Raw genomic sequence first — 21,273 nt, forward strand, 5'->3', positions numbered from 1 at the left:
GCCCCCTTCTCTTCAGCATTTATATGCTTCCACTAGGTGATATTCTTCGCAAGTATAATATCAGTTTCCATTGATACGCAGATGACACTCAACTCTATCTCCCGATGGAGGAATCTGCAACACAATTTGGAGGCCTGCCTCACTGAGATAAAAGAGTGGATGTCACTCAATTTCCTGCGTCTTAACTCTGAAAAGACTGAAATGTTAGTTATTGGCCCATCTAAGTCCCGTGACTTATTCTCTAAAACTGCTGTGAACATCGACAATTGCCACATCACACAGAGCGACTCACTTAAAAATGTAGGTGTCATTTTCGACCCCGATCTGTCCTTTCAAACACATGTGAAGAAAATTACTAGAACCGCTTTCTTCCATCTCCGTAACATTGCTAAAATTCGTCCTATACTTTCTCAGTCGGATGCGGAAATCATTATTCACGCGTTTGTTACCTCCCGTCTCGATTACTGTAATGCACTACTTTCCGGTCTTCCGATAACCAGACTCAAGAGTCTTCAGCTGGTACAAAATGCTGCAGCGAGGCTTTTAACTAGGACAAAAAAGTATGATCACATCACCCCAATTTTGGCTAACCTGCATTGGCTCCCTGTTAGCCTAAGATGCGATTTTAAGGTTCTCCTATTACTATACAAAATCATACATGGACTTTCCCCCTCATATCTTTTAGATCTGATTTCTCCCTATGTCCCGGCCCGAAGCCTTCGTTCCGAGAGCGCCGGTCTCCTGGTGATCCCAAGAGCCAAGAAGTGTTCCGCTGGTTCGAGAGCGTTCTCCATCCTGGCACCGGTGTTGTGGAATGCTCTTCCCCCTGAGATCCGATCTGCAACCTCAGTGGAAATGTTTAAATCTAAGCTTAAAACTCACTTCTACTCTATAGCATACGAATAACCTAAACTTCTTATATGTAATAACTTGTGAAGCCCTTTGAGACTATTTGTGATTAAGGGCTATACAAATAAAAATGACTTGACTTGACTGAATGCTGCATCCGGGTATTATGTATTACTACTGGTCCTTCCAGTGTCATATTGAGGAAAGTCGAAAACGAAGGTTAAGGTGAAAGGATCTATCAAAGTTACTCTTTTTGGCAAACAAATCTCTTTTGATAAGCTGTGAAGCTCTGAGTAAGCACACAGCCTCATCGTAACATTTTGATGCTTTCAGGAGAGCATGCCCTACATCCTGTTTAAATGTGAGCAGTGTGTCACTTCCCTGATAGTTTTCCTGTCGGTCAGGCAGCACTTGGAGTAGTCTGTTCTTTCGTCTGGTGGTGTGAACACGGCTATTTACGCATACACCTCTTTGCTCGAATCATTTTTTGTACATTTCATCCAAGTCAGCTAGTTTGAATATTGGAGAATATTACCTGTCACATACACCATCAATGAGAGCAACGAGTTCAGCAAAGGGAAGGCTATGAAGGCGACCGTCATCATCATTACTGACGTACATCGTTTTCCTTGCTCTGTTGTACAGTTTCGAGAGGCAAGTAAGATGGTACTTTACTCAAAGACAATCATATCTCCAGGAGATAGTTTTGCAAGTAGCTCTGTGTCCTCCAACTGTATTGCATATATGTATATGCATCCATCTGTTTTGTTCCTACTTCATGCAGTTTTTCTGACCCAGTTTCATTGCAAAAGAAACAAACAGGCAGGCCAGTTTGCACAGGTTCACTATCAGCCGAACAAGTGTGATGTTTTGTAGTACACGGCGGTATCTTGTACTGCATAGCACCTTTTTATCTGTTGATTTTCTTTTGGTTAAATTTTAATCGACAAGACTTGTGCCACTTTACAGTGTCAGCTAATAGTGTACCCTCCCTCATCTAGTCTAGCAATATAAATACCCATAGGAAAAACAAGTTGTTTGAACTCTAAAAGATCCTTAGATAATGACACATAACCAACACCAGCAGATGTTTAGGTAGATTTTGCAGGACAATGCAATGTCTCACTAGTGTGCAACTGGCACAGAGCACACAAATCCCAATTAGTTTGTGATTTGGGTTGCTCTTTTGAGTGACATTTGGTTAAGTCAACCAGCATTTGGCATTTTGCCATTGTGTATCAAAGAGTTAGCACACGGCTAGTGTCCCAGAAGACTATTTGCAAATGTAAACTGGAGTTAACAATATGCAACAAAAACTGTTAAATTTCTGAATGATTTAAAAAAAAACACTGTAATCTTGTTATTCAAAAAAAGGGATAGAACACAAAAGTGTGCACTTGTACTACAGAATCTACTGTTTAATTTTCTATGCAGCTGGACAATATTCAGAGCGAGAAGAGAACACAGGTTTTGAAGGTCCTAAATGCGGGAAAACCACACCCTCTCCCACTTTACAATTTGGCAGAATCTGTACCACTGCTTTCCTATCATATACAGTAGTCATTAAATATGATTTTGTCATGCGCAGGTATATGGAAAATAACATTCCATTTATATTTCTACCGCATTTTGGTGTTTGGTGTAGAGATTTCTAATATAATGCATGGAGATGTCATATCATGGAGGTCGTTAACTCTATCTGATCTCAGAGGTCAAACTGAGAATGGCTCCACATCTCAAATTAAACCTTATGCCTTCAAGAACAAACCCTGAAAGTTTTATGCACAATTGTTATGCTTATCAGTCCCACTAGTGTAGGACTGTAACAAAATAACAACCATAGATCTACAAATAATAACACACAACACATGATACCGGTTGAGTGAAAATTCGCCAAAATCACGCACAGCTCCAGGTATGAGCAAAGAGCACCCAATTACTTCAACAAGCATGCCCTTAAACAACCCCTGACCCCCACCACAAAATTGGACAATTGAATCTTGATATGTGAGTTTCCAGGAGAGCTTGTTAAAGATTAATTTTACGTTTTGTATAATCCACGCCTTTCTCCTACAATAGAGGGGCCGAAACATTCTTTTTTGCCTTTCTTGGGAGACGCGTCTCCATCAATTGGTCCAGAGTTCACTTTGACTGTGTCTTTATTTGAAACTTTGTAATAAATGTCCTCAACTGCATTACTTCTCTCTAGCTCTATTTTTTCAAAGTCCGAATACTCGGTCTGGTCCTGGAAAAGACATCGGACTTGCAAGTGCGGACACCAGCAAGAATTTTAGAATTTTCAATTGGGGAGCACAAAGCACTGTAATGGAGGAAGGACCAAAACAAAAAAACGGGCCAAAAAAGAGCAGCTGGTAAAAAGTCGAAATTCTGCAGGTGAAGTACGGCAATCTCCATGGTTCAAAGCAAACGATCCGACATGGATATCTTTGTTCTCAATGCTTTCAACAACTCGGGTTAAAGCACACGTTATGTTCGATTAGCACTCCAGACACTACGTCACCCACTGCTGGTGTAGACGAGCTGGACCCTCACTGATTTAATCAATAAAAAAATCTGTGAAAGAGTGAACTAGTAATAACCAAAGTGTGAATTAGGGAGGGGACTCTGTATTCCTCATTTGCTGGTACACTTCATTTTTCCAAATTGCAAACTCGAAACAATTTCTCTTCAGCAAATACTCTGAAGAAAAGCGTGTGCCTCCACGTCCAGTTGTCGTTAATTTTACGCTCCATTGCAAAATTTAAAAAAAAGGCACCTTGGTGTGTTTTTCCCAGGAACAGATTTTTGTGTGGAAAAGACACCCAAAATATAATACGTACCCCGGTACATGCAATTACCCTTCAACAAGTTCCTGGGGTAGAAAAGGGCTATGGTCTGAATTTGAAAAAAATCGGTTAGGGCAAGAGAAGTATATATTCAAGGTAGCCCATATATCTGGGATCGCCCTTAACACCAGAGTAGCCCAAAGACCAATTCTAATAAGAGCCCCAGTGGTAGGTCATTATGATTTTCTAGGAAATTTGATTTCTAACTGTCAAAGACATAGAAAATCAACTCTACCTCAATTCCCTGTCACGTCGGGTGCGGTTGCCATGGCGCCCAGTCGGTCCCCGCCAGGTGGCGCTGGATTCTGGCGCGGTTGCCGCAGCGCCCAAATGGCCCCGCCCATGGACACCGGCTGAGGCGCATTGACTGATTGCTTTTTGGAGTACTTGAACGCGTTCCTTCTAACTTTGCTTTGCCTGAGCGTTTGTTAAACTTTGTTAAACCTGTGAGATTTTTGTGAACCTTCTGTGAGATTTCTGCAAGTTCTGTTTGGCTCTGAGAAATGCCGAGTCTATAGGTTTGCCTGCATTTGATCCTGTTTTGTTTTTGGTCTGATCCGTTTGTTTTTGACAACCTTTCTTTTGTTTGGATTTCTAATCCACTCCGCGACCATCGATCCCCGGATCGAGTGTGCGCACCCTCCTCATCCTCCCCCAATAAATTGTGAGTACGTCTACGCGAATGGGTCCTTATTTCCTGTTTCCCGCTCCGCTATATGACAAGCACCCTTATACAAAGCAGATATTTGAGAAGTTGTCAACCTAGTGATAACATAATAAAAGTTACAAAATATAATAATCACAATATTTTTTCATTTTAGAAATGCATATCCAAACTGGTCGCCCTATTCCCTAATCGATTACAAAAAATTCGATCTAAGCTTCAAAAATATTGTTGAACCCTGGTATAAGTTATAATTTAGTGTTTTTAGGATGGTTTCCTCCCAAATTTCAAAGACATGCATTTCAGGTGGATTGGTCGGTCCAGATTGTCCCTAGGTGTGAATGAGCGAGCGAGTTGTCTGTCCCTGTGTGCCCTGCGATTGGCTGGCAACCAGTTCATTGCTGGGATGGGCTCCAGCACCCCCGCGACCCTACTGAGGATAAGCGGTGCAGCTAATGAGATGAGATGAGGAGGATGAAATATATAACTGATAGAATGGTAATAATTGTGTTTGGTTGTTAAAACGTTTTAATACAAGACACACACTGGTAAACAAATGTACCTTTTCACATTCAAAATTCGAAAACTGTTGACATGCCTAGAGTTTTTGAAAGATCTGTTTAAATGGCACATGGGTGTGAGTGAATGCAGAAATAAGGCCAAGACACAATATTTTTTTGTGTGTTTTGGGCACGGCAGAAAGGTTTCAAACTTTGGGTCTGCCTGAACTTTATGGATATCTTCAATGAGAACCTTCTCGGGAAAAAAAACAAAAAACATAAGTATACATTCCAAAAGGTGTTTTGCTACAGCGCTATTGGTCAAAGACAATCAATTAATTTTAATAAACGTACTATTCTGTCATGATTAGTGATATGACTCACCTGTGCACGCTCATTTGGCGCCAACCGCTGCGGGTTCTGATTGGCTCCCTGTCACTGTTTGAACCCTGTCCTGTCAGTCCCGTTGTCAGTCCGTCTGCGAACCTCAGTGTATAATAGGCAAGCCTTTTTTGACCCTGACTCGCACCTGTCCCGTTTATGCTCCCGTCTGTCTCCGGCTACGACCTGTTTTTATCCTGACCATGTCTGCTCTCCCGTCCCGGCTTACAACCTCTTTTTGTCCCATTCTGGCTTACGACTCCTTTCCTACCCCGACCACGCTTTGCTCTCCCTGTCCCAGCTACGGACCCGTTTTTCCGTCCCCGACACCGCCATCACTCGCTACAGAAGATCCACTTCCGTGTTTGGATCACAGTCCGAATCCGAGAGCGACTTGCTTCCAGCGTCCAGGGAACACCGGATCGTGGGCGCAGCCCTTCCTCTTTCTTCAAATAAAACTTGTGGTAAACGTCACACAATTGGGTTTCGGTTCTGGTCCTGACACTATTCAAGATTTTCTTAAAAGATTCCTGTAAAAAAAAAAATTAAACAATCACAATCACAAAAACAGTTAAGAGAAACATAACCCAAGTTTCAGTAAAAATGGACCCCATCCAGGACTTGTGTTGATCCGACCCAATGTCTTGTGTTGCTTTATGGGAACAAGCTCCACAATATTGGTTGTATTACTTTTTTTTTCTCATCAAAATTGGGTAAATTTGCACAAAATGCACAACAAAGTATTTTTTTTGTAAAATGTCAGGAAAAAAAACAACCTGAAAAGATTTTATTAAAAAAAAAAAACACACACAACCCGCACATAAATTGTATGTTTTAGTTATGTACAAGATACTTCAGCAAAAAAAAAGTAGTTCAAAATAACACCTCCCAATTTTATACTAAAGAGCCTGGATCATTTTGTTTGGAATAACACAAACAATTGTTTTTTTTTTTGTCTAAAAAAAAAGCTGTTGTAATATTGCCTATATTTAGTCTTAATTGTATAATCTCTTTATTATTTCAGTAATGTATAACCTCTTTATTTCTTCAGTCAGTTCTTTTCTATTATCTCAGTGCTTTATTTTTGTAGCCAGAAATGGCTTTCAGTGTTAACATACCAGATTTGCTAGAACTGGTTTGACTTTCTGCACAAGTACTTTCGGTTTCATTCAATGAAAGTTTTCAGTTTCGTCCGTAAGCCATTTTCTCTACACACTTGTGAATTGCTACAGCAATCAAGAAATCAAGTAAATACAGCGTACAGTAGTACCAATCGATACCGACCCCATACCGATCCTTATTGCTTGTAGTATGAACAATGAAACATATAACCCTTTCCTCTTGAATTAGTTTATAATTATGTTAAACATAGCACAAAGATTTTAGACACTAAAAATGTTTGATTTTTAATTAAATAACTACAAACTTTAACATTAAAAAAATAAATATAAATATTTGTACAACAACTTTCAGAACAAAAGGCATTAGAGTCAAATAGCAGCAATGAAATGAAAATACAAACATCATAATATCAACTTGATAACTAAATTACCTTCAATTGCAAAATATTTTGAAAAGTACAGTCAGAAAGTGCAAATAGTGTAAACATGGCATGTCAAACATACCTGTACATCTGGCCAGCTGGATGATATAATCAGGCCTGCCATAAATTTCTGAGTATGTCAAAAAAAAGTGAGTCTGTAGGTCATTTCTATTAAAAGTAAAGTTTTTTTGTAATAAATGCTGACCAAATGCTCTCTCCAGTCGTAAGAGGGAAGTGTTGAGTTTCTTTAACGTGCTGAGTTTCTTCGTGTTTAAAACTGCATTCACTCACGAGTAAAATAAACCAGTTAAAAACACATTTGAGGTCCATGGCCCATTTGTTGAAAACAGCCTCGCCTGCTGACACTTCCCTTCAAAGGGGGCGGAGCTTGGTTCACACAGTTCGAAACAGTGGAGATAGAAAGAGTAAAGCGGAGGAGTATTGCACCGGAGTTCAGTTTGGAAGCTTGTGAACTCGTACCAGCTCCTCGTTGAAATATAATATCTATTCCACACATTTTTACAGCACTGGAAAACGTTAAAAGTGTTTTTGTAACGTTTATTGTCCTACAGGAACCATATATAAGCTGAATGATCAAACACTGAAAAACAAATTTGGAGTTAATATTCTTTTATTGGTCCTGCCCGCCTCAGAACAGAAAGTCTGGATCCGGCCCCAGAACCAGACCCAAACTGAGTTTGACATCCCTGGTGTAAAAAAATACTATGTACAAACTTTTAACAGGATTAAACATGTAATTCTTCTTCGACAACTCTTTTAAAACAAAAGTCAAAAGAGTCAAATTAAGCAATCTGAGGAAAATACAAAGTTTATATAGCAATGTCAACAAGATAATTAAATTTGAAAGTTACAGTGTTTGCACAATCAAACACTATACCATTTTTAAAGTGGTAGTTCAAATGGAAAGACATACCCAATTACTTGCTCAGTATCGATAATGTAAATATTCAGATCAATTCGCTTACCCGTAGTACCTACACACAAAAGTTTGCTCAGGCTTGTAGAAATGTCCCCTCTCCTGTCAGTTTCTTGGCCAAAGGATGATTGTCAAAATGTTGTTTTTGGAGGACGTCAACATGCAGTGTTATCCATACTTAGTGGGGGGGTTTTTAAGGGTTATTGTTCTATCTTCGTTATTCATTATCCATTATCCGTTATCGGTCAGTTCATAATACGCTACAAAGCCTAGGAGCCGGGACACTTACTCTCAGCCAAAAGGCCAAGCTAAGGTCCTAGCCCTAACGCCTTGCTGCGATCATTGCGAATGCACCGTTCCCGGAGGTACTGCAATACCGGGCCGATGCGTGGAGTGGACAGAGCAAGCTCTTATTCCATCTCCGGATTGCAAAAATCAAATACTGTATGTATTCTCAGTGTTTGAAATATCAGCACCAATATATTCCTTCGCGCGCAGCCAAGAGGACTTCCGCAGGTAAACCTCAAACTCGATTAGGGTTTAGCTGACAAAGCAAACAAAGCTGAAACATAGCACAAGGTGGAAAACCGCCAGGTCAGAAACCGTACGACAACATACAGCCCTGTGATGCAAGGTGACGTCATTTTTGAGTGATGTCACACAATATGACACAATTACATACATCCATGGATAAATGCATTTAAAAGCAATTGTTTATCCCTGACACAGTCTTTGTTTCTTGTTTGAGAGGAGCATCAGAGTAATCATGTTCTTGATTATTCAACCAACCCAAACACACAGGGTTTTCTAAATCACGCAACACGTATCGCTGTTTAAAATGGATTCCACGAATCCGTTATCTTTTGGGGTCAAAAGTTTGATCGAGTGTACATCCAGGACTACAATATTAACCCAACCCGAGGACATCCCAAGATGTATAGAAACGCATTTAACCCACATGTCAAGGTTTGCAGGACCAGACTCAAACGATAACGAGGTTGCCTTCAGATTTCAAGAGCAATGGGGTAAGTTTTGTTTAATTCTGAACAAATTCACTTAAACGAACAGAACTGTGGCCCATAACCCGCCCCCAAAAATGATGTAGACTATTTGAGGTGTGTCACCACAAACATTTTTCAGGGCTATTTGTCTTGCCAGAAGCCATCACAAAAATTGCAATTGCGCAATGTTTCTATCCTTATACAGGGTCAGGCATAATGAACTGAAAGATTGCTAGGTTTATCCATCCATCCATTTATCCATTTTCTGTACCGCTTATCCTCAGTAGGGTCGCGGGGGTGCTGGAGCAAACAAACAAGAAAAGGTGTTTTTATTTTTTAAGAGTACAAATAACAATTTTTAAAAAATACAATCCCTTTAGTTTTTAATCCTGTTATTTTCTTTGCCGTTGTTCTTTTTCAGTTAATACCATGAATAGGACTAGTGAACATCGCACTTCCATTGTGGATACCGATCAGTCTAGTTTTAATGCAGATGTTTAGGTCTGAAGCTGGTAACTGAATCATGTTGCGTGCTCGTATGAGATAATGTCTGTAAGTTTTAAGTTCAAACAAAAGGCTCGTTGAGTTGCAGTTACAGTTACGTTTTCCAAAATTGAAGCGCAATGTTTCACGAGTCAAATTCATGGATCCAAAAATAATTGCGCAATACAAAAACCAAAACCAAAGGCATTATATGAAAAAAAATAATTATATGTGATTTTGGGAAATAAATAAAATAAAATACCTTTTTGTTTCTTTTCTTTATTTTTTATTAAATACGCAAATGTGTCAAGCATGAAGAACATCAAATTTGGGAAAAAATTGTTTTCAGTAAAAGAGCACATTAACTTAGATACAATGCCTAGATCAAAATTGCACATGCTCAGTTAGAAACACTATGTTTTGACGTGCAGTGTAGTGTAGTGTATGATGATACATGGCAAAAATTGGTGAAATGCCCTATAAGGAAATCAGGTACACTTACCGCAAAAGAAAGTAGGCTTCTTGACTCAGCGAAAATGATGCTAAGCCAACACAGGATCGTCTTTCAGAAAAATGGTTGGTAAAGAGTTTCCGAGTGTTTCCCTCCTTTAAGCTTCAGGTCAACAGTGGTTATTATCTCTTCCCTGTCATTCTGAGTTTGAATAAAATATCCTGCGATTACATTAAAAAATAACGAAGCAGTTCATTAATAGAATCAGCTAATTTGTTGAAAATTATACTCAGTGATAGGTAGATGTGCTCATATGTCATGGGAAAAACTAGGATAAAGCTTGTCAATGATTATGTAGGGCAGATGTACAACAATTGCTATTTCAATGTCTGTTTTATGAGTATTTTTTTGAGATTTGAGATTAAATTGGTCCAAACTCTGAGCCCTGCTTTGCTATTCAGCAGAGCGTTAACATCAATAGCAAACTTGTGCAGGCGGCTTCGTCATTAAACTTTAATAATAAGGGGTGACCTAAAATTATTGTCTGTCCTCGCGAGTATGAAACCCCTGTTTAATCCAATAATTTGGAAAAAAAGTTTAAAATATATATTTGTCAAACTTTCCAGTGAGTCCTGTTCACAGTTAGGATTTATCCACTTCATGCAATAGTGGAGTTTATACTTAAATACAACTGTTTATATTTTGTGATGAAGGGCTATAAAAAAACATGACATGACTTGACTTGTCTTTTTCAGAAATTGACTTCTTCCGACAGATCAACATAAGGCATGAGACAGGAGTACAGGATCTGGCCCCTCCTGCTGTCCTGTCTTCACCTATCCCACCCAGCGCACCAACTACCTATGCAGAGTATGACTTGAGTCAGATTCATGAAAGACCAGAACCAACAGGCAATGAATTTTCATCACCAACTATATCAAGATCATCCACTGTATCAGTCACAGTAACTAAAAGAGGGGAAACACCAAGACCAATATCAGCATGTCAATCTCAGGTGGGCCTTGAGATATCTCATTCAGAGGATACACTTGCATCGCCACGTGTAGCCACCCCCACATCTGACATTGCTGGCTTATTTAGTCCAGTACCAAGTACAGACGATTTATCAGGATTGGGCACTGCTACAGAAAACACATCTTTAATTACCTACAAAGGCTCTGATATTGTCATCAAAATAAACACAAAAGAAGAATCTCAAGATGTACCTAGAGCAGACTCTCCCATGTCTGCGGTTTCTAGTTCATCCACTCTGTCGGTCACTGTGAATGTAACAGAGGAAATATCGAGACTAGGTTCACTGCCACATTCTAATGGAGAGACACCAAGGTTAGAGATTACTGCAAATGACAGACAGGGCTCACAGGAGAGATTCAGAAATTCAGAAGACATATCTGTTGACTATGATGGAGGGTGTGAAATAACAGTGAGAAATCAATCTATTATGTCAAATGTGAATGATTCAGGCAATGTGTCGCGCACATCTCATTCAGAGGAGACATTTGGACAAGCAGAACATGAACAAATCCCTCTCTCACATGAGGCAATGTCCTTGTCTCATACATTGGCACCTGTGCAAGATATGGGGAACATATCCGGACCAATGACACAACAGTTTCAAGAGATTACATTATCCAATACAGATGATATGACAGAATTATCTTCATGTATAGACATATCTAGATCAGAGGAAATTACAGACCAAGGAATGTCTGTTTCAATTAAAATAAGCAAGAGACAAGAGACCCAAAACACACCAAGAGAGGAATCTCCGACACCAGCTTTTTCCAGTTCTTCCACAGTCTCAGTTACTGTTAACATAACGGGTGATGTATCGGGAGCGTCATCGTTGCCACATTCGCCTAGAGAGATCCTTCCACCTGACACAGATGTCTTACCTAGATCTGTCATGATACAGCAGGATGAGAGTGTTTTAACCGGAAGAACTATCGATGGGTCAAATGCAGAAGAGTCAGTGCAACAACGTACGTATGAGAGAGATAGACAATTATCACATCGAGCAGATACATCAGGATCAGTGCCGGAAGATGTTATAGATATTGCTGCAAACAATGTCAAACAGGTACAAGTTGCTCAAGGGGTGGATGAATCACTTATATCCAGTGGGTCAAGTCCAAGTAACACATCAGTCATTAGTAACAAAACAGAACCAGAACAACAAGCAACGCACGAGTCATATGCAGAAGATATATCGGTGCCAATCTCAATGCATAAGTCACGAGAAGCATTAGAAATATCCGACACAGAGAACCCATCTGCAGCAGTGTCATTGCCGCAATCACATGAATCGAAACATGTCCTCGACACAGAGGACCGATGTGTAACAGTGAAATTACTTCAATCGCATGATGAAATTCAAGACTTAAATATGGAGGACATGAGTGTAACCGTGTCATTGCCCCAATCGCAAGTAGACGTTCATGTTTTAAATATAGAGGAAATTTGCGCACCATTATCAGAATCCCGTGAAGACACGGACGACGTATGTACAGAAGTGTCAATGCCGAAATCAAATACAGAGGACATAGGTACTCAGGCACGAATGTCGCAATCATACAGTGAGATCCTTGCATCTGATGTAGAGGAAATACCTGAACCAAACTCTTTTCAACCGGAATATATCTCTTTTGCTGATGATCAACTTATACCAACATCTGCGGACATACCAGGCTCGATGTCAGAAAGATCTGAAGGCATAAACTTATCTGATACTGATTACGTGTCCCAACCTACTTCAAACATATCTAGAGGAGGCCCGATAACAGAAGACATGCTTGATTTAATGCCTGGCAAAGTTTTAGAGTACGACTTGTCTATTAAGATCAACAGAACACAAGGGGAAGAATCTCCTTTGACCCCCAGATCAAATACATCCACCTTGTCAGTAACTGTGAGCAAAACAGAAGGTCCAGTAGCAGATTCACGACCAGTGTCAAGATCGCAATCACGAGGAGAGATACTTGCATCCGATACAGAAGATGGATTTGAACAACTGCCTCATTCAAATACAGAATCTGAGATTAAAATCAAGATTAATAAAAGACAAGATCTCCAAGGAACAAATGAATCGGAATCTGCTGTATCAAGTTCATCGACTATATCGGTCACTCTGAACAAAACGGAGGGAATGTTTGGACCGGAGTTTATGCCACATTCACGTGGAGCAAGCCAACCGTTGGATATGACAGACAAAGGTGTGATGATGTCATCACTTCATAAAGATTTCATGGCACCTGAATCCGTATCCAGCACAAGGGAACCTTCCGAACCTGGATCTGTGCAAATTGAGGATGTATTTGCTCCTGCCCCAAATAGTTACGTTGAATCAGACATCGTCATTAAAATCAACAGAGGCCAGGAAACAGCAGGAGATGATTCATCTTCAGTATCAGTTGTTTTGAGCAAAACAGACGGGGCACATTCTCATGAAGAAATAAAAATATTTAGCACAGATAATTCACTATCAGTGGTGTCCTCAGCAAATGATGAGTGTGTGTCTTTTAGTACAGAAACCATATCAGGGCCAGGAGCAAATACTGTAGAATCATTAGAGGCAGGGCCAAGTGGACACTACCTGGCTGGAGGTGTTCCACAATTGCATGAAGGTCTCTTCCCATCTGGCGGACAATATGCGCAACACATGTCTACTTCTGATCCAAATAACTATGCTGAGTCTGGCATCACTATAAAGGTCAATAAAACACAAGAAACAACAGAGTCCTTGACTATGTCAAATGTTTCAGGCTCATCTTTTTCACTTACTGTCAATCAAACAGAAGAATTGTCCGCACCAGAGCCAACATCGGGAAACCGCGAGGTCGCTGCCTCTGATCCATTGTTCATGTCTGAGTATGACCTCTCAATAAAAATCAACAAAATGCAAGAGACCCAAGAAATTGTATCAGTAGTAGAGTCTCCATCGTACGGGATGTCAAGCTCATTCTCGTTATCAGTCACTATGAGTGATAACGAGGAAGTGACCTGTAGCGCAGTGCAAGCACCATTTTCATACGACTTAATGATCAAAATTGACCATTCAGAAACTGATGACAATCGTATGTCAATGTCAAGTTCATCGAGTCTATCAGTCGGGGTAGCAAACGCAGAGGATATGTCAGGATCAGTCTCCCATCGAGAGATTCAGGTACCCGAAGATTTGGAAGAACTTCTTAGAATGGCACAGCCTGTCGAGGTCATACCTGAAAAGATCCCATCACCACCCAAAGAAAGCCCTGAACCAAGCAGTGAGGAGATACCAGAGCCACCTGTGTCAGATACAGAAGTTGTGTCACCGCAGAAAGATACTCCTGAGCCTGAATCAGAGCCTTCACAAGACAGCGAAAACACAGAGGACATCCCTTGCCCCGTGCTCTCGCCACATGGAGAGATCACTGTGTCAGATACGGAAGACTTGTCTGAGCCCTTACTTGATATGGACATGACTGAGTCTGACAAAGATGACACAGAGACCGTGCCATCCCCACTTGAAGAAATTGTGGATCTTCCAGAGGAAATACCTGAACCAGTACCATCTCCTCCAATACCTGTTGAGGAACCTGTAGTCATTGTTGAGCCGGAACCTGAACCAGAGCCCGAACCAGAGCCTGAACCAGAGCCTGAACCGGAGCCTGAGCCGGAACCTGAGCCAGAGCCTGAACCAGAGCCTGAACCAGAGCCTGAACCTGAACCAGAGCCTGAACCCGAGCCAGAATTGCCACCATCACCGCTTTTCAAAGATGTTGCCACATCAACTTCTCAACCTGACATTGATGACTTATCGGTAGCCTTTCCACTTTCACCAGGAATGGATGACCTCGACAGAACTGATAGTTCTGGATCTGGAAAGTCGATCATCCCCCCTATCAAACGCAATTCCGATGAACAAAACGAGGAAAATCTGTTTCACCCACGTCGCCTTTCGCCCCTCAACAAAAAAGATGCTTCCACAGGACCACAAAATGGCTCAGACAAAAAAAAGGCAGTGAAAGTAAAATCGAGAGGTGTACAGACTGATTTTTTGAATGACACACAAAAACCAAAGCTCTCACCAATTCAGAAACCCCCCAAACCAAAAACTGGCGATTTCTTAAAAGAGGAAAAGAAGGGCCTCCAAAGCCACAAACAAAGAATGCTTCCCCCTATTGTCTCCCAGAAACCCAAAGTAAGAACATCAAAAAAAGAGAAGCCTCCAGAAAAAAAATTAGACCCCCTCAAACTAAACGCAGGTCCTCCAGCTAGCAGGACACCGTACAGACCAAAGGGAGGGATGATTGTGGACCGAGAACTCATGCCACTGAGAGTTAAAGCAGAGGTTGAAAAAAACCGTTTGGTGGACTTTGGCAGTAGAGCGAAAAACCAGTTGTCAGACATGAAGAAAACTATCAAAATAGCACAGGAGTCTCTGGAGTCCTCAACGGTTTTGTGCCCAAATTGTGGGCACAATGCTGCTCTAATTCGATGTAGACATAAGGCGTTAAAATGTGACTCTTGGAATCCATTCTTGGGGACCTAATGTTTGAGTCCGGAATATTCTCTTAAGACAAAAACTGCCAAACCATGCAAGTGGAAGCCCGTGTCAGTCCACGAGGATTTCCTTTTGGATTACCCTAAAATGTCCAAGTTGAAGAGCTTTGTCTCTCGCGCTTGTCTGGTTTGCAAAAAGGAAAATCCCTCCAAGAAAATTGAAGGGAAAGTAAACTCCGGTGGTCTCCGGTCCATGACTGTACAAGGTTGTGGTGTGGAAAGGCCCTAAACCTCAAAAGAGACGGCCATTGTGCAAGCTGTCAGTACCAGCATTTTCTTTGTCAAGTCAGAGTTAAATCATTCAGAGTTTCTCTTTGGTTACCGAATCTTGGTGATGTCAATGTTGGGTTTATCTATGAGGGTTGATTTTTCTTTGAAGATCAGTTCTTTCAAATTTTAGTATGTTTTAGTATGTTGGAGTACATACATGTTTTTAAATACTAACGGACTGAAACCGATCGAAATGGTCGAGTATTTGGTTGAATTAAACATCAGCCACACGTTTATTTGATCTCACTGTGTCAGTGAGCTATAAAGGAAGTCATTTCTGCAAAATTCCTTCACGTTTTTTCTTTTTGAACAACTACCTCAACTGGGACTTTCAGTGTCCTGCTGCACATTTAACAGTTCTCTTGTGGTGCTTTGTTATTTTAATGTACAGTCATACATATTTGCATTATACCTTGTTATTTATGAGAAAACGATATTTCGATTGGTCAGTCACATTTTCTTAGGAAAAGGAATTCAAAATAAAGAAAAATATTGTTGCTTAATTGCCTTGTGCAATATAACTTGTCGTGTCATGTATTTTACTACACATATATTTTCTTTACAATAGTACTCCTCTAAACCTGTTATTCTGATTAAACGTTAAGCAGACATTGTCTAATTACTTGTTGCCATGTTCAAATGTGTCGTTGTAATTTTTAAGAACATTACATTTCTAACTTTTACTCTGCCAGTGCACAAAATACACAAACATGTAAGAAATAAAACATTGCCTTATCTCTTTCAAAAGGGAAAAAAAGGTAATTATATGAGATCAGGATATCAAATTAAAATGTATTTGTATAGGCAAATAAACGAAATTTAAAGTGCTGAAAAAAAAACATTTCATGTAGAATAAAAACGATTTGCAACAGCTGCAAGCTTTTGACATTGTTTTTGGGAATCTGATTTAAATGAGAGGAGATGGAAGCATGCATCAGCACCTTTGTGTTTGTCTGATAGAAAATTGAACGGATTCTGGTTTTTAAAAAAAATCCTAGTTATCTCTAATATGTGAAAACTGGGCTCTGTCCCAAAAAAAACATCCATGTTGTTAACACACTGTGAGGTTGTCAAATCTCTGTTTTTAGAAGTCTCCCCCTCGACTTGATTAAGACGTCCATAACTAGTCTCTGGTTCTAAAGAACCCTACAGAGTGAAGCTGTTACTGGTAACAACACCGATAAGGATACAGAGTGTCAATACTCACCCGTTCCTAAAAAAAATGTCATTTAAAATGTTACTTGGGTGTCAGTATTGAACTAAAATTCAGTTGTTTGGACTACATTATTACACATCGACATTTCGTACGTACATTTTTAATTTTAATTAAAAAAAGGCTTTAGATTAGCATTGGCACACCTAGCCATCCTCCATATACTGTATAAATGTTCACAAAATCTCCCTAAACCAGAAGAAAGTAGCCTTATCATATAATATATACAGTGAAGAAAATAAGTATTTGAACACCCTGCTATTTTTCATTTCTGTATTTTTCTTTTGAGTTTATCTCTCCCACAGTGGACATGCACCAACGATGAAAATTTCAGACCCCTCCAAAATTTCTAAGTAGGAGTAATAGCAAAATAGCAGGGTGTCGAAACAATTATTTTCTTCATTGTAAATGTATATACAGTATATATATATATATATATATATATATATATCTCATCTCATCTCATCTCATTAGCCGTACCGCTTATCCTCAGTAGGGTCGCGAGGGGCTGGAGCCCATCCCAGCAATCATCGGGCAGTGGGCAGGGGACACCCTGAACTGGTTGCCAGCCAATCGCAGGGCACACAGGGACAGACAACTCATTCGCTCATTCACACCTAGGGACAATTTGGACCGGCCAATTCACCTGAAATGCATGTCTTTGGAATGTGGGAGGAAACCGGAGTGCCCGGAGGAAACCCACGCAAGCACGGGGAGAACATACAAACTCCGCACAGAAAGTCTGGTGCTGGATTTGAACCCACGACAGGTTCCCATGACATGAACTGTGCCGCACAAGCGCTAACCACTGCGCCGCCGTGCTGCCCTATATATATATATATATATATATATATATATATATATATATATATATATATATATATAAAATATGTCATCTCATCTCATTAGCTGCACCGCTTATCCTCAGTAGGGTCGCGGGGGTGCTGGAGCCCATCCCAGCAATCATCGGGCAGTGGGCAGGGGACACCCTGGACTGGTTGCCAGCCAATCGCAGGGCACACAGGGACAGACAACTCGCTCGCTCATTCACACCTAGGGACAATTTGGACCGGCCAATCCACCTGAAATGCATGTCCTTGGAGTGCCCGGAGGAAACCCACGCAAGCATGGGGAGAACATGCAAACTCCGCACAGGAAGTCCGGTAGCTGGATTTGAACCCACACAGGAAGTTTCCAAGACCTTAGAACTGTGCCGCACACGCGCTAACAACTGCGCCGCCGTGCTGCCTACATATATATATATATATATATATATATATATATAGTGTATGTGTATATGTATATATGTATGTATGTATAAAAGTATGTATAAAAACGTTTTTGAAAATGTGGTTTGTGTTTCTAAACCTTGACCAGAAGTTTCTTTTCCTTGCGTCCTTCCCAAAAACACCTTATAATACATTTTTGGCCACAATGTTTTATCACCCGGACAGTTTTGAAGCGTTATTGTGGAGGCTTTTTCACAAATTTTGGCCTTGGCTTTACAGTAAGACCTCGGTTATCGCGGTAAATGGGGACAAAAACAACCCGCGATAAGTGAAAATCCGCGAAGTAGCGACGCCCCTTAAAAAAAAATATATATATATCATCTCATTATCTGCACCACTTACCCTTACTAGGGTCGCGGGGGGCTGGAGCCCATCCAAGCCATCTTCGGGCAGTGGGCAGGGGACACCCTGAACTGGTTGCCAGCCAATCGCAGCTGCAAATCACATTAGTTTTCACAGCTAACTGCGTTATTCATCGACGCACGAGCCGAGTGATCCACCGCTAAGAGTCGTACAGCTGGGCGTTTTTACGTTCACGACAGGGCTTTTACTTGCGCCGCACCGCAGGTGCCTTTCGGTCGCTCCCGCGATAGAGCCCCTAACCCGCGGCGCGGGTACTTTCGGGCGCGGGTACTTTCGGGCGCGGGTACTTTGGGGCGTGGGTACTTTCGGGCGCGGGTACTTCCGGGCGCGGGTACTTTCGGGCGCGATATGCCCGACACCGACACAGTTACGGGGGTTCCGCATGCGTCCGCCGCCTTTCGCCGGTCGCGCGCGGACGGCCGCCTGTCGTCGCGCCACGCTACTGGGGGCGTCGGACGAGCGGGCTCCCCCCAGTTACCGGGGTAGCCCGATCACGCCCGCCGCCTTTTCTCGCGTCGCTCCATGTGACGCCGCATCTGCCGAACTCGCTCAGTCGCGCGGCCCGGGAGTGACCTCTGACGACTACCCCTCCGACCTATCTAGCCGGCCATCTTATCCCGCGTCCGCTGACATTCAGCCGAAAAAACCAGCAAAAAGTGAAAATCTGCGAAGTAGCGACCCCCCTTCAAAAAAATAAAAAAATAAAAAAATAAAATTATTATTATTATTTTTTTAACCATTACAGATCTGAAGCCGCGAAAGTCGAAACCGCGAAGTAGTGAGGTCCCACTGTATTTCATGTCAGCTACAGTCTTGTTTACATTTGAGCGCCATTTTCTTCGCTGCTCTCATCTAGTCAATTACTATGTCAAATGTGGTTCTGAAGTTGTATACCATATACTCTTAGGGATCATTTCTATAGTTTTTGACTAAGTAGTGGTTCTGAGATTGGGTACAAACTGTGAACTTGCTTGACTGAGCCATGATCATTGATTTTTGCAATCCGGAGATGGAATAAGAGCTTGCTCTGTCCACTCCACACATCGGCCCGGTATTGCAGTACCTCCGGGAACGGTGCATCCGCAATGATCGCAGCAAGGCTTTAGGGCTAGGACCTTAGCTTGGCCTTTTGGCTGAGAGTAAGTGTCCCGGCTCCTAGGCTTTGTAGCGTATTATGAACTGACCGATAACGGATAATGGATAATGAATAACGAAGATAGAACAATAACCCTTAAAAATCCCCCCTCCTATTTTTTAAATTGAAGGATTTAATTTTTTTACAAACTTAACACGTTGCATGTTCATCGTACAATAATTGTGTTTCTGCAGTGCCGCGTTTATCACATTAGGCTACCACGTGAAAGGTACCCGGTTCTAGACTGAAATATTTGTTGGCCTGGAGAGGGATGGGCGCCACCAGGCTGTACTTCCTCAAGGTACATCACAGGTCCCAATGACCCTAGTGGTTCAGGGATTTGGCCACGATTTCACCCGATTATTTAAAAGAGTCATTCTGGATGTTTTTCCACTATTTTTGTATTTTTCTTTTGTTATACCTGTCAACCTGTACGTTTTTGCCGTTTAAAGTACGTTTATTATGCATTTTAAGACGTGTAGGACGTACAAGAAAAACTATACGGGAAAACGCAAATATGCAATTATGGGTACCATCCGGTATACACCGACTATCACGAATTGGCAAATCAATCAAGTCAAACGAGTTTGCCGCGCTATCGATTTTTTTGTTGCAAACGAAGCGTTTGATGCTACTGTACACATGCGTCTGCCGCTGTAGTGCCTAATTTCGAGTCCCCTGCAAAATCGTCCCGTATTCTATATAATAAGCTTATTAAAACAATAAAGCTATTGTCGGAAGCGCAGCAGAATGCGCGTTCACGCGAAGGGGGAGGATTTTGCAGGGGAGTCGAAATTAGGAACTACACATCAATGGTTGATATTGTAGTTTGGTTTACAAAATAGAAATGCAAACTCAAAAAACTTTTTTCCTCATAAAATATTTTTATTCACAAATTTAAATTTAAAGTGTTATTAATGGGTATTTTAGTTGTGGTGATTACAATTGTCCCTGATTTTTTTTTTTATTATTATCAAGAATATGTACAGAATGATATAACGAAACACATGTACAATATAACATGTTAAACTACATAAATAAACACGTTTGGAAAAAAAAATATTGTGTAAGATGTTTTTGTATTTTGTAAGGGAAAATACGACAGTTTGTAAGGGCATGCAGCCGTAGGGGTTGACAGGTATGCAATTATGGGTACCATCCCGTACACACCGACTATCACGAAACGGCAAATCAATCAAGTCAAAGTAGTTCGCCGCGGTAGCCTCTCTATCTCGGGATGTTTTTTTTCTTTGCAAACAAAGCGAGCGGTTTGATACTACTGTGCGCATGCGTCTGCCGCCTCGGATTTGATGTGGTAGTTATGTAGTAAAAGTAAGTCCATGTCTTTTAGAGAACCGGATTTTTTGGCTCAACTCATTAAAGAGAGTCGTCTCTCAAACGGCTCACTTGCTTTGATGCAATATATTACGAATTATTATGTTGTATAAAGAAGTTAAGAAAAAAATGAACTGTAAAAGGAGAAAATGAAAAAGGACAGGTTTGTCGTCCCTTTAATCAGTGTATTACTGATTAAAACTACATAGGTAGAGCGCTCGTCTTGGGATCAAGGGATCCCAGTTCGAATCCCGGCTCGTCCGTGTTACATGTCGAAGTGTCCTTGGGTAAGACACTGAACCCCTAATACCCCCAATAAGCAGGTTAGCGCCTTACATGGCTGCAAGGCCGCTATTGGGAAATGTGGAGCACACTGTAAAGCGCTTTGGGAAGTCATTGACTAGAAAAGCGCTATATAAATCCAGATCCTTTCATTTCATTTCATTTCATT

General features: G+C 41.1%; 1 protein-coding gene, 1 long non-coding RNA gene and 2 pseudogenes across 2 annotated transcripts; 2 read left to right on the forward strand and 2 right to left on the reverse strand.

The window, feature by feature from the left end:
* Window positions 1–4,840: 4,840 nt before the first annotated feature.
* On the reverse strand, window positions 4,841–7,759 carry LOC148370468 (uncharacterized). The gene is made up of 3 exons (XR_015850142.1): window positions 6,989–7,759; window positions 6,866–6,913; window positions 4,841–5,770 (listed from the first exon to the last, which is right to left on the reverse strand). It is a non-coding gene; the product is annotated as an uncharacterized LOC148370468 (long non-coding RNA).
* Window positions 7,760–8,063: 304 nt separating this feature from the next.
* On the reverse strand, window positions 8,064–8,240 carry LOC148370469 (U2 spliceosomal RNA; annotated as a pseudogene).
* Window positions 8,241–8,477: 237 nt separating this feature from the next.
* Window positions 8,478–15,990, forward strand: LOC148370470 (uncharacterized). Its single transcript, XM_088332990.1, has 2 exons — window positions 8,478–8,745; window positions 10,411–15,990. Exons 1-2 carry the CDS (start codon window positions 8,559–8,561, stop codon window positions 15,204–15,206), a joined length of 4,983 nt encoding a protein of 1,660 aa, XP_088189116.1. The 5' UTR covers window positions 8,478–8,558; the 3' UTR covers window positions 15,207–15,990.
* A 3,271-nt stretch (window positions 15,991–19,261) lies between these two features.
* Window positions 19,262–19,437, forward strand: LOC148370471 (U2 spliceosomal RNA; annotated as a pseudogene).
* Window positions 19,438–21,273: the final 1,836 nt, after the last annotated feature.

This window comes from Urocampus carinirostris, chromosome 3 (assembly GCF_059441175.1).
Source record: "Urocampus carinirostris isolate Australia breed hairy pipefish chromosome 3, RoL_Ucar_1.0, whole genome shotgun sequence".
Classification (NCBI taxonomy): domain Eukaryota; kingdom Metazoa; phylum Chordata; class Actinopteri; order Syngnathiformes; family Syngnathidae; genus Urocampus; species Urocampus carinirostris.

What these genes read in the sequence shown, in the direction of transcription:
- LOC148370470 (XM_088332990.1), top strand. Translation starts at nt 8,559, where the DNA reads ATGGATTCCACGAATCCGTTATCTTTTGGGGTCAAAAGTTTGATCGAG. An exon ending in CAGATTTCAAGAGCAATGGG is followed by an intron (nt 8,746 to 10,410) that starts GTAAGTTTTGTT and finishes TGTCTTTTTCAG; the next exon opens with AAATTGACTTCTTCCGACAG.